Below are 13,629 nucleotides of genomic sequence, written 5' to 3'. Positions count from 1 at the left end.
GAGGCAGCTTTCTTTGCCACCGTATCACCTACAGCAAAGTTTGTCAAACTTATGCTTGTCCTGGAGAGGCTCCCATGTGTTGATCTCTGACCTGATCTTGGAACGTCAATAGTGTTGGGTAATATATAATCTGCTAAACAGGCTTACAGAAATAATAGTGGAACTTACTGAAGCTGTATCAGCCAGTAGAACCAAAATCTATGTATTAAAAATAGGCTTAGCTATAGGTCTTAAACTTTAAGTGTTAAAGGTTTAGAGTGAGGCCTAGCAGAGGTTGGCAGTTGGCATAAATCAGCACGAGTATTATGCACTTGATCAAAGATTATAAAATAATACATGCTTGACCTAAGATTATAAAATTTAGCAATATGTATCATGTGATAATTTAGAAATGCATTGTATGAAAAAACAGGTAAACCACAAACACATCTTAGAGGCTTTTTGCAACAAGAGCTAACTGCACCGATGTATTGAAACTATTGGGAAAGAGACTGATCCAAATCATTGGGTTAACTTTCGGAAGTGTAATGTATCATTAACCGAATACCACATACGGACAACCAGGACCCTAAAATTAGTCTCTCAAATATGAATGGGAACTGAGATTGTAATCAGGTATGATCCCGGATGTATGTGAGTGGAATGGAAAACAATATATAAAAGGTTGTCACAAACCATTCCCTAGAGCAGGGTTCTCAAACTCAAATGAGCAGGAGGGCCGCATGAGGATGAGTACATTGGCCTCAGGGCTGCATTACTGACACCTCTCCCTCACTGCCCTTGGCCCCGCCCCCACTCCACCCCTTCCATGAAGTTCTGCCCCTGCTCCGCCCCTTCACACCCCTTCCCTGCCCCCATTCCAACCCCTTCCCTAAAATCCCCACCCCAACTCTGTCCCCTCCCTGCCCCCAGGGAGTGCAGGAGGGGAGTGGCAGGGGCTCAGGGCAGGGAGTTAGGGTGTGAGGTGTAGGAGGGATGAGGGGTGTGGCAGGGGGTCAGGGTGCAGGAGGGATGCGGCAGGCAGCTCAGGGAAGGGGGTTGGGGTGCAGGAGGGGTGCGAGGTGCAGCAGGGGGCTCAGGGTGCAGGGTATGGCAGGGGGTTGGGGTGCTGCAGGGGGCTCAGGGCAGTGGGTTAGGGTGCAAGACGGGTGTGGCAGGGGGTCAGGACAGGGGGTTTGACTGCCGAAAGGGTTCGGGAGGCGGGCTCTGGCCCGGGGTGCATCGGGGGGCAGGGCAGGCTCCCTGCCTGCCTGCCCTACCCCGCCCCTGTGCCGCTCCAGGAAGTGGCTGGAAAGTGGGGGAGCAGGGACATGGGGTGTGTGTGTTGCTGTTGCTTCAGGCACCACCCCCAGCATCTCCCATTGGCCAGGAACAGGGAACCGCGGCCAATGGGAGCTGCTGGAGGCAGTGCCTGAAGCAAGAAGCAACACACACACCCATGCCTTTTCTCCTGCAAGTTCCATCTGCTTCCTGGAGCGGCACTGGGGCAGGGCAGGGCAGGCAGACAGGGAGGGAGCCTGCCCTGCCCCCAGTGTGTCGGGCTGGGGCCGCTCTAGGTAAATGCTGGAGGAGGGCGGGGGGGCTGCAAGGACCTCATGGGCCACAGAAAATAACCTTGTGGGCTGCATACGGCCTGCGGGCCGCGTGTTTGAGACCCCTGGCCTAGATCCACTCAGATGACAACATGGGGCAACCAGGTAAGAAGCCTGGCCCAGTGCCTTGCTCTTAGGGTGAGCTTCCCTAGCTGTTTCATCCATCATCTTTTTTCCATAAGGTTGTAAGTATGCAAATTCAGGAAACCACCATAGTTATGTACGTTGATTTTTCTATTATTTCGATTATATTTGTGTGTATTAATTAAGGCTCATAAAATTTGAGTGTATTTTACCACTCTCATCTTCTTAACTCTAATTAGCTATCTGAATAAAGAAACTGTTACTTGTGACAGGTGCACTTTGGACTCTAAATTAATCCCAGGTTACACATCCATGATTGACACATTATGTCATTAGAGACACAAGTGGGTGAGGTAATATCTTTTATTGGACCAATTTCTATTGGTGAAAAAGACCAGCTTTTGGGCTTACATAAAGCTCTTCTAGAGTACTTGAGTGGTTCTCAACCAGGAGTACACAAACCCCTCGAGGTACACAGAGGTCTTCCAAGGGTACATCAACTCAACTAGATATTTGCCTAATTTTACAATAGACTACATAAAAAGCCCTAGTGAAGTCAGTACAAACTAAAATTTCACACCATGACTTATTTATATTGCTGTATACAATAAAATGTAAGTACAATAATTATATTACAATGATTTTATAATTATATGGTAAAAATAAGAAAATAAGCAAATTTTCAGTAATAGTGTGCTGTGACACTTGTGTTTTTATGTCTGATTTTGTAAGCAAGTAGCTCTTAAGTGAGGTAAAACCTGGGGTACGCAAGACAAATCAGACTCCTGAAAAGAGTAGTCTGGAAAGGTTGAGAGCCACTGTCTACTGGATAAGAGAACTGATTCAACTGTGCCCAATAAGGTAAATTCCATGCTTGGAAGTCATTGAGCAGCCATGATCTCAGACTGAGGGAGAAGAGATTGGGAAGGATGAGTGTCCCTGAGTTCTGTGTCAAGAGGTCCTTCATGAGAGGAAGTCTGAGGAGTATCACCTCTGAAAGGTGGATAAAGGTTTCAGTACCACACCTGCCTTGGCCAAACAGATGCTATGAGGATAGCTCTTGCTCCTTTTCAGTGCAGCCTGAGAAGGGTCTTGAGGATTAGTGGTATAGGTGGGTAAGCATAAAGAAGGGAATGGGGCCACGGCTTTATCAGAGAATCCCCAAGACAGCTGGGGCCATAATCTCCCTTGGAGCAGAACAGACATTTTGTGTTCTTCACAGTGGCAAAGAGGTCGACTTGTTGTATGTCCCAGATCTTGCAGAAGACAGTCTTAACTTCCACCTTGCCAAAAGTGTCTGCTAAAGGAGCCTGCAATTGTATTCTGGAGGCATAGTAAACAGACTGCTGATATTTTGATCTGATGGGAGATGCACCAATTCCACACCCCTAACAACTCTGTGCATGAAGACTGGAACAATGCACATAATGCCCTCACAGTAGATGCAATACATTTCTGCCCTGTTGTCCAGCCTTACTCTGATTGAGTGATCTCATATGGCTTGAAGGAAGTGTTGGCAAGCATATCATACTGCTCTTACTGCCAGGATATTGATATGGAGGGCCAATTTCCGCCCAACCATTTGCACTGTGCTGTGTTTCCCTGTAGGTGAACGCCTATCCTAACAGAGATGCATCTGTTGTGAGGGTCTTCAAAGGTGCTGGCTGTAAGAATGTGAAGTTTTTCCAACAAATAAGAGTCCAACACTTCCCCAGGCATGGTGACATATCTGGAGAGGCTGTGTCTGGAGGAGACACTACTCTTATCTATGTCTGAAGGCATCTGAGGTGCATCCTCATATGGGAAGTCACCTACTTGGAGGCCGACATGTCACGCTGAGATCAGGCAGGACAGGATGGAGAATCTCTCCTTGGGTGGGTAGACTCTTGCTGTTGTGGAGTCTAGAGAAGCTCCTATAAAGTCTACTCTCTGTACTGGAGAGAGCATGGATTTCTTGTGGTTGATACAAAGGTCCAGAGACTGGAATAGTGTTAATTTCCCTGGACTTTGCTGAATGGACCTCTTGAGGCATTCAGTCTCTGAGAATCCAGTTGTCCAAGTATGGGAATACTGATATTTCCCCAGTGGATCTAAGCTGCTACCACTGTTTGCCAACTCCCTTGGGCCTGTGGGGAATCTGAAGGACAGAACTCAATATTGATAGCAATCTGCCCCATTACAAAGCATAGAAAGCACTTGTGTGAGGGATGGATGGCTACATGAAAGTAGGCATACTGTAAACTGAGGGCAATGAACCAGTCTTCTGGATTTAAGGATGGGTTTATGGCAGCTAGTGTCACCATTCTGAAGTACTGTGCTAGGACACAGTTGTTCAAATTCCTGAGATCTCCACCCTTTGTCTTTCTTGGGAACAAGAAAGTAATTGGATTAGAACAATGAACCTCTGGTGGGACTGGCTCTATTGTTTCCAAAAGGAGGAGGGAATAAATTTCCTATTTTAGGAGTTCCCCATGAGAAGGGTCCCTGAAGTGGGATGGTGTGGGGTGACAGGAGGGATGGAATGAAAGTATATAGAGTAACTCACTTTGACTAACCTCCAATATCCACTTGTCTGAGGTAAGAGATTCCCAGGCAGGTAAGTAGTGGGATAGTCGGTTTCCAAAAGGGGGGTAAAGTGACACAGCAACTGATTCAGTGAAGTGGGTTGCTTGATGCTCATGATCCAGTCATCAAAAGTGCCTCTTCCAGGGCGAGGCTGACTGAGCAGAAGTAGGGATGAGTGGCCCGTTTTTGTGGTTTGGGCTTTCAATGGAAGGGCTCCTGGGGCCTAGGGAAAGTGTACTGATGGTACAGGAATAGTCTCAATCTTTGAGAAGTTTGGGACCTATCACAGCGCCTTTGTTTTGCAGGCATATAAATCTCCAGTGACAGCAACATTGTTCTGGGTGTAGAGTGGAGTCCGTGTGCCTATTGAAGAGCTTAGGCCCTTCAAACAGAAGGTAATCATAAGTGGTTAGTACATCTTTTGGAAGACCAGAGGAGTGGAGCCAGGACGCTCTTCTCATGACCACCACCATGGCCATGAATTTACGCTAGTGGGATTTGAAGAGAGTCTGCTTGCCACTTCATGAGGTCCTCGAAGGTTTTAAAATCATCAGTATGGGAGGGTGGTGATGGCATTACTGCCTCATCCGGAAATGAAGAGGACTTTACAGAGGGAGGCAAGATCTCCTCAGTCTAAAACTCTCACTCTTCCTGTTCATCATCTGGTACAGGACAAGTGTGCAGTATGAGGTGTGCAGTACCAGAGCACTATCTGCAAGAGTCAATAGCTGGTACACTACCAGTGGATGCCAGTGCTTTTTCTTAGGTACTGGATAGAACTGGTTGCTGCAGTGAACCCATGGGTCCCAGTAATCCCACTGGGGAGGGGAAATAAGGGAAGGGATAATCATAGTCACTGTGCCTGCGATGTTTGATACGTTTCCTAGGTTCCTTTTAATGAAAGGGACTCAGAAGAGTAGGGTAGTAAAGTATCGGAATTGGTCTCGGTACTGAGATCTCTGAATCTGATAAACTTCCCTGGGTTTTATGGGGTGATCCACTGCTCTTCTTCATTTCCTTGCTTGGAGAGGTATGTTTTCTCTTCTTTAAAGATCTTTCTCCAGGGCCATAGACAAGGGAGCAACAAGGACCAAGTCAGCCTGAGATGTTAAAACTGCCCTTGAAACCCATATAAACCTTGCATTAAAAAGGTTGTGGGAGTCCCCCAAACAGGAAAGGCAACTGGAGAGTCCATCACTTTGGGGAAAGAACCTGTGGCAGGTCTGACAGGGCTTAAATCCAGGGGTATATGGGACATAAGCTGTGCTCCAGCATTAATAACAGGTCCAAGAAGAGGAGGGGGGAGAGAAAAGCGCCCTTCTCAGAAGTACAACAGTGCTAAATAAAAAAAAAGTAGTAAAGAAATCAAAATAGAGAGAAAATATAATAAATGAAGTAAATAAGAAAATAAGATAAAAAGTCAAAGGTGAAATGTGGGAAGCTGAATACAGTAGACAGCAGAATGCTCTGTCTCAAGCTATTGGGACTGAGAAGGAACTGAGTGGCAGAGGACTCATGCCTCCTTTCATTTGTTCCCCATGCAGGTATTTGTAAACTACAGTGAGATCAGCACTAACCTTCTCTTTGATAAGCTAAATAGATTGAGCTCCTTGAATCTTTCACTGGATCTAAACACTATAATGTTTTCTAATCCTTTATCATTCGTGTGGCTCTTCTCTGAAACATCTCTAATTTTTCAATAACCTTCTTGAATTGTAGACATCAGGACTGGCCAAACAATTTAGAGGTAGAGACTGGCAAGGTACAAAACTAGCAAGTAAAAAGATGAATGAACTAGATCTACACACAGCAGACTGCAGCAAGCAATTCCTTCTCTAACGATGGTGACGAAAGAACTGGCTTCAAATATCCGTCACTGCAACTGAATACCTAAGGATGTAGTGACAGAAAGGACCAGAAAGGATCATAATTGGTACTCTACCATCCACTACTGCTTCCCCATAGAGTCTAACACCTCAGATCTAAAGGAATTTCGCAAGTGTTATGCTAAGGAGTGCTAGCCCAAGTATTGAGAATCCTGTGTGTATGGGTTCTTAAGCGAAAGATTTATTTCCCCAGACTTCAGTGTGTCTGGCTACATACTTTACATTGCAAGTCTGAAATGCATCAGCTTTTGGGGAGGAGCAAGAGAAAAACCTGCCAGACACATTTAATCTCACAAAATTCTTAGAAGATAGAGGGAACTGTAGGTTGGGGGAGGCTGTTAGATGTTAACAACAGTTATGATACAGACAATCCTATGAAAAAGAAAATGTCAGGAATTGTTAAGGATGACAGTAGTGAAGTTTGTTAAACTGAACCTTTTGATATGCTGAAATGTCCACACAGCATCAGGGGAAACCCTCCTTACGTATATTGGTAGAAATGCTAAGTTCACTTCCTTCAGCATTGTTCTCTAGCTGCTACCCCTCTTCCCTCTCTTGTTTCTCTGTTCTCAGAATGTGGCATGAAAAGGAAAAAATCCCCCTTCCTTTACTAAAAAACACAGAAATGTTAATAATTTTCTGTAATCTACATACCTTGATTGGAGAGATATGAAAATATTCATACAAGCTGATTTGTGATGTATCTGTTGATGACATACTCATCAATTCTTTTTGGACAGATTCTATATCCTTTTTGAAAAGTTCAACCTGTAAAAGTATTTTGAACAATTAGTTTTAGAATTACAATACTTGTTAAAGCATTTAACTCCACAATGCAAACAGTTTTCAGGGAGATGTAATAAACTAATTGCCAGAAACACCGTATGATCTATATTCTGCTGAAATTACTTCAAAACAGAATTTCTGCTGTATTATTTGGTGCAATAACCTACAAGCAAATTCCTAAAGATTTATCTCAATGTAAAATCTTATTTTAAAGTTCAAATAGTAGATAAATACAGAGCTTGGGTTAAATCAATAAAAAAAAGTTATTCTATAATTGATACAAATCTTTAAAAACCTCTTCTAGAATTCATATTTATCTTGCCAGAAGATACACCAAATGAAGTGAGAGATATAGATGCAGAGCTGTAAACAAGGGGACAGGTAAAGAAATATTATTTACCTGTACAGCAGGGGTTCTCAAACTAGGGGGGGGTCAGGACCCCCTAGGGGGTCATGAGGTTATTACATGGGAGGTCGCGAGTTGTAAGCCTCCAACCCAAACCCCACTTTGCATCCAGCATTTATAATGATGTTAAATATATAAAAAGTGTTTTTAATTTATAAGGTGGGTCGCACTCAGAGGTTTGTTATGTGAAAGGACTCACCAGTGCAAAAGTTTGAGAACTACTGCTCTATAGTAACTGGAGGTGTGCAGTTGCTGTTTGTATTACTCTTGGTACGCATACGCCCCATAGAAGATTTTTGTTAGCAGTGTCAGCTCAGTCCGTACATACCTTAACTATCCTTGTGCTCCTTACTTAAGGTACAAACAATGGTGCAGAACCAACTGCCACTACAGTTCCGTCTCTACCTCAAATCGCATATAGCATATGAGGAATCTGAAGCAGAGCTTGTCCCAGTTTGTATTTCACTCTAGCTGACTCTCAAGCAGTACTCTAGCTACAGTGGTGGCTGCACTGAATCCTATCTATGACAGAGTGAAGAACAGCCTTATCAAAAAAGGCATCTGATGAAGATACCTCCACTAAAGTAGAGTCTTGCAAAGGTACGCAGAGCTATATGTGGCAATTTACAGATGTCTTAAGGGCTGTATTTTCAGCTATCAGCACTATAACATCTGCAAACCTGAGATGGTTTAGCCGCTCACCGTTGATATTAATCACATCTTCCAAGTGTGCTTGTTGAAAAACTGATTCAAGACAGGCTGTGAATAATTTTGGTGAAACTGTATCTCCTTGTTTCACACCTTTCTTGATGGGGATTTGGAGGGGAGTATCAAACAGCGATATGTCTGTGCTGCAGCCAGAGTTCGCTTCCTTTAGTAATGTAATATATTTTGCACTGATGCCCTGTTCTGAAAGAGCTTCAAAAACAGAGTTAGTCTCTACGCTGTCGAACACCTTCTCGTAGTCCACAAAGGCAATGGGAGCTTATATTCCCTTGAATGCTCTAGTAATTGGTTTAGAGTGAAGAGGTGGTCTATTGTGTTATAATTCCTTTGAAAGCCAGCCTGCTCTCTAGGTTGCTGTTTATCCAGGTTTCGCGACAGTCGATTTGTTATTATTTTAGGCCACGTCCAGACTAGAGTATTAAAATCGATTTTAGATACGCAACTTCAGCTACGTGAATAACGTAGCTGAAGTCGAATTTCTAAAATCGAGGTACTCACCTGTCTGGACGGCGCGGCGTCGATGTCCGCGGCTCTCCGTGTCGATTCCGGAACTCCGTTCGGGTTGATGGAGTTCCGGAATCGATGTAAGCGCGCTCGGGGATCGATACATCGCGTCCAGACTAGACGCGATATATCGATCCCTGAGCAATCGATTTTAACCCGCCGATGCCGCGGGTTAGTCTGGACGTGGGCTTAGTGAACAATTTCTAGATATGCAAAAGCAGGCAGATCGGGCAATAGTTCTTTAGGTTTTCTCAATTGCCTTTCTTATGCAGTAAGATGGTACTGAACATGAAAAGTAGTCAAGTTGGATTAAAAATTAATTGGTCAAAAACGAAATACATGAGATCAGATATTCTGCCAAAAACCCAAATAACTCCTGGATGAGAGCAGATCCATGAGGCTGATAAATATGTTTGTCTGGGCCAGGAAGTCAACATGGGTCACGATCAGAAAGGCGAACTGTCGCACAGAAAAAAAGCTGGATAGTAAGCATTCAATGACATCAAGGATATCCTCCAAGGAAATATCAGCAAAACAACTCATAAGAATCTTTTCAACTCGACCGTGCTTCCAGTGATGTTATATGGCAGCGAAACACGGTCGCTGATAAAGATTGAAGATCATCAACTGTTCGTCACACAGAGGGAGATGGAACGAACATTTTTGGGCATTTTGCTCCATGATCACATCCCCAATGAAATAATTAGGCAACCATCTGGAGCGTGAGATGATGTTGTTGAAAGCAGGCTCAGCAAAATGCAGTGGGGGGACATGTGGCCTGAGTCAGCGACAACAGATGGACCACAGCTATATCCGAGTAGTGGCCTGAGTCAGCGACAACAGATGGACCACAGCTATATCCGAGTAGTATCCACAAGAACAGAAATGGGCACACGGTCAGCCTCCAAAGAGCTGGGATGATTTCCTAATAAGGAGATATGGACAAGCATGGCGAAGGATGGCCAGAGCAAGAGAAGACTGAAAGATGTGTTGTGATCGGCTCAGTTTCAACTGATGAAGGACCAACAGTCTACACTGTCTTTTAAGGGTTTGTTTTTCAGAGAGGACACTGAAGTTGTCTAGGCCCTGGTCAAATAAGCCTTAATATTGATTGGGGGAGCTAATTCATAGCATAGTGTAATACATCCTGAAATTCACTGTGACAATATTTGAGAGATACTGGGTACCCTTTGTTCTTTCTGCAAATGAAATGAACAATCTTAGAGATAATTGGAACAGCTTCAGTCTCTGCAGGTACGAGATTAGTATTGTCTAACATTTAAAGTATGTTATCTAACCTGATTGTTAAAGTGAGGTTTAGGATAAAAACTAACAAGTGTATGACTTGTCTGATATGGAACTCAGATACAATCTTGGGAACAAATTTTGGGTGTGGGGGACGGCGGGAGAGAGAGAGCAAGCCCCTAACTCTCCCATCCTTCTGGCTGATGTTATGACTGCAAAAAAAAGGTTTTCATGGGCAGGTGTAGAAAGGAGCATAAAGCCAAAGGTTCAAAGGATTATCCCAAGACCTCTCAAAACGACATTAAGGTTCATATCTGAGCAGGTCTGACTATGATTGGAAATACTTCACTAAACCTCTCAGGAATCTACATGTCGTAGGATGGGAAAATACATGGGGGTTGGGGAATGGAAGGCACTCATGTCCACTAGATGTGTCCTTAGAGAGCTAAGTGAGACCTGAAATCTTCAGAGAAAGAATGTAATCCAAAATATGAGGTAATTGGGACAACATTCCGCTGATCACACCAGTCAACAAATCTTTTACACTCCGCAGTGTTTTTTTCTTGTAGAAACTTTTCTACTGTTCCTCTAGAAGGTTGGTATATCTGAAGAACGAAGTTTTTTTCTAGTTCTGAGAACGATCAAAGAACCAAGCAGTGAAAGCAGAGAGAGAGAAAGCTGTTTTTGGATGGTGAATCATTCCCTCATAGTAAGTCAACAGGTCTAACCTTTAAAGATAATGAGATTGGAGGACACGTGGATAAGTGAACCAGCTTTGGAACAAGTCTGTGGTCGGTCTGCTGCACCACCTGAATAGATTGTGGAGTACTACTGGGCCTAGCTGCCACTCATAATCATGTGGGAATCTGTGAATGAGGCTGTCCACTATTGAGCTGTGTGTGCTTGAGAGGTAGGCTGCTGACAGTGTAACATTGTGGGAAGATACACCAGTTCCATTGTCTCATCTTCACACAGAGGGAGGGTGATCAGGCTCCCACTTGTCAATATATATAGTATAGGCAGGCTGAGTTGTCTGTTGGGACTCTAGTGTCTGATCCTTTGATTAGGAGGACGAAACAGGTGTGGGCATTCCTGACTTAGCTTGAGGAGGTTGATGTGAAGGGATCTCTCCTTGGGTTACCATTTGCCTTGTGTCATAAGGCTATTTAGATGCACATACCCCCCAGGAGGGATATGTTGGTGGTGAGAAGCAATGATGAGGTGATCTGTGACGGGGGATCCCTTTGCAAATGTTAGTTGGGTCTTTCCACCAATCTAAGATGATTTTGACCCTGGTGGGCAGTGACAAGGGTTTGTCTAGCCAGTCCCTGTTCAGTCTGTAAGCCAAGCTGAACCACATCTAGAGGCAATGCATGTGAAGCCTGGCATGTGGTATTAATGATGTGCCCACTGCCATGTGCCCCAAGAGTTCTACACAGTGTCTGGCTAATATTTGTGGGCTGTTTTGAATGGTCTCGATGAGTGCGACCAAAGAGAGGAATCTTTGTTGAGGCAGGAGCACTCTGGCCTGCAAACAGTCAAGGTTGGTGCTTATGAATTCCAGGCATAGCTCTGCAGTGTCGATTTATTTCTGGGAGTTGATCTGTAGGCCCAGTTCTGTAAACAAGCGCATTGCAACCTTGGTGACTCAGTGAGACACGGGCTTCTGTAGAGACCGGGCTCTGAGGAGGCAATCATCCAGATAATGGTAAATCATGATCGCTTGGGAGTGTAAATGGGCATCCATTACTGAGAGAACCTCGGAAAACACTTTCAGAGTCAATGAATAGTTCAAATGGGGAGCATCCTGTTCTAGTAGTGCTCTTGTCTTAGAGTAAATCTTTGGAATTGTCCTAGAGTCGACAGGATTGAAATATGAAAATAGGCATCCTGAAGGTTGAGGGTTGAAAATCAGTCTCCCTGTTCAACTGCTGGAAAGATCATTGCTAAAGTGACCATCTTGAATTTTTGAGCCTCGACAAACTTGTTGAGAGCACGGAGATCAAGTATGGGTCTCCACCCTCCCTTTCTCTTGGGTATTAGGAAATAATAAGAATAGAACCTTTTGCCTTGTAGATGTTGAGGTAGTGCTTTCTAAGGCTCCTAATTGGAAGAGTCGATCAATCTTGTCGTAGTAAATTCTCCTGAGAAGGGCCCCTGAAGAGAGACAGGGAAGGGTGTTGTGGAGAGGACAGAGAGGTAAAATGGAGAGAGACCAATTGTGAATGATCTCTAAGATCTTATGCATTCCCAGGAGCTGCAGAATGCTGCTAACCAATGGCCAAATGGGAGGGTAGTGGTGATCAGTTGTAGCAGTTGGGGTGAGTAGTCTTTTAGCACCTCAACCAACATGTCAAAATTGGTGCTTGGACATGGATGGTGGGACAAGGATGATTGCGGGTCAGATGGTTTATGGCTCTAAAACTTAGTTTTCTGCCTCTGTGGCTCATAGTAGCATTGATCTGATATTGTGAGGTGAGTGGATTTATGCGGTGTCTGTGGACTCTAATTTTCAATTTTGTCCTGGCATGCAGATGCCCAGAAAACGGAGAGTAGCCCAAGAATCCTTCAGGGTGTGAAGAGAGGCATAAGTCTTTTTTGCTAAGAGCTTAGTGCCCTGAAAGGGAAGATCTTCGATGGCTGGCTGTACCTTTTTTGGGAAGCCCAACAGATGGAGCCAAGACGCATGCCACATCACCACCGCCACGGAAATGGACCTAGCCACAGTGTCAGCTGTGTCCAGGGCAGAGTGTAGTGTTTTCTTTGGAACTAGCTGTGCCTCCTGAATGATGGCCTTAAATTGGTCGCAATGCAACTCAGGCAGCTATTCAATTGTTCAGTTTCAAATAACTTCTGTAGTTGTATTTCACCGTGAGGGCTTGGTAACTGGCAATTCGAAACTGAAGTGTGGCCGAGGAGTACACTTTTCTCCCAAGAAGGTCCAAACAGTGGACCTCATCCAATATTGACGGCCGCGGGAGTTAACGGCATCCACCACGATGGAGTTGAGTGGAGGGTAGAAGAAGAGGAATTCAGTCTGCTTTGCTGGGACATAATTTTTTTTTTAATCCATCCACTTGTAGGTAGGTGCCACCAACGCTGGGGTCTGCTAGATGGTTCTTACTGCATCTAGAATAGCCTCATTAGTAGGTAGGGTGATTTCTGGGGAAGAGGCTGGGTGGAGTATGTCAAGGATATGATAGTGGGTGTCTTTGACCTCTTCTATTGGTATACGGAGAGTGACCGCCACTCTCATTGCTACGTCCTGGAAGAGGCAAAAATCATCCACCAGAGATGGCAGGGAAGCCTTAATAACCTCATCTGATGAGGAGGAAATGGTCGCTGGGGTCACTTCTTCCTCAACATCATCCTCCTGTTCCTTCATGATTTCTTTCAAAGGTTGTGAAACTCAGGGGCTAGAGGCTTGAGAGGCATGGTGGCAATTTGCAGCTCAAGGATCCCATAATGGCCACTGGAGTGGTGGCGCCCATGGATGACCATACCAAGATGGTGGTGGTGAGGCCATCAGAGGATATCCTCAAGGGCTCTGCTGGCATTGGGAACGGTAAGGAGACTGTGAAGAGTACTGAGATGCCATCCCTCAGGTTCACTGTCCAAGCCTCACTGAAGAGCAGGGGAGCATGGAACAGCAGTGGGGAAGTCTCCTGTGCTGAGCGAGGACTTGAAGCAGCAGTCCTGGCACCAAGAAGAGAAGACCCTGGTACGTCTGTTATGCAGGGGTCCCTGGAGTGTTGGAATTCCAGTGGTGCCGACTGAATCAGTGCCGTTGGTGATACTGGGGATCTTGCCTGTATGAGTCATTCTGGTGCCGGGT

The 13,629-nt window shown here is 44.8% G+C and overlaps 1 protein-coding gene across 1 annotated transcript in view; it reads right to left on the bottom strand.

Moving 5' to 3' along the window:
• Nucleotides 1–13,629, bottom strand: part of VPS13A (vacuolar protein sorting 13 homolog A) — a 322,609-nt gene that overhangs the window by 48,343 nt on the left and 260,637 nt on the right. Inside the window, exon 59 of the mRNA XM_050945432.1 lies at nt 6,782–6,895. Within this exon, the coding sequence (XP_050801389.1) occupies nt 6,782–6,895 (114 nt within the window). The remainder of the gene's footprint in view (nt 1–6,781; nt 6,896–13,629) is intronic.

The sequence above is a fragment of the Gopherus flavomarginatus genome, chromosome 3, assembly GCF_025201925.1.
Source record: "Gopherus flavomarginatus isolate rGopFla2 chromosome 3, rGopFla2.mat.asm, whole genome shotgun sequence".
NCBI classification, from domain to species: Eukaryota; Metazoa; Chordata; order Testudines; family Testudinidae; genus Gopherus; species Gopherus flavomarginatus.
This window is presented reverse-complemented; position numbering and strand designations above follow the sequence as displayed.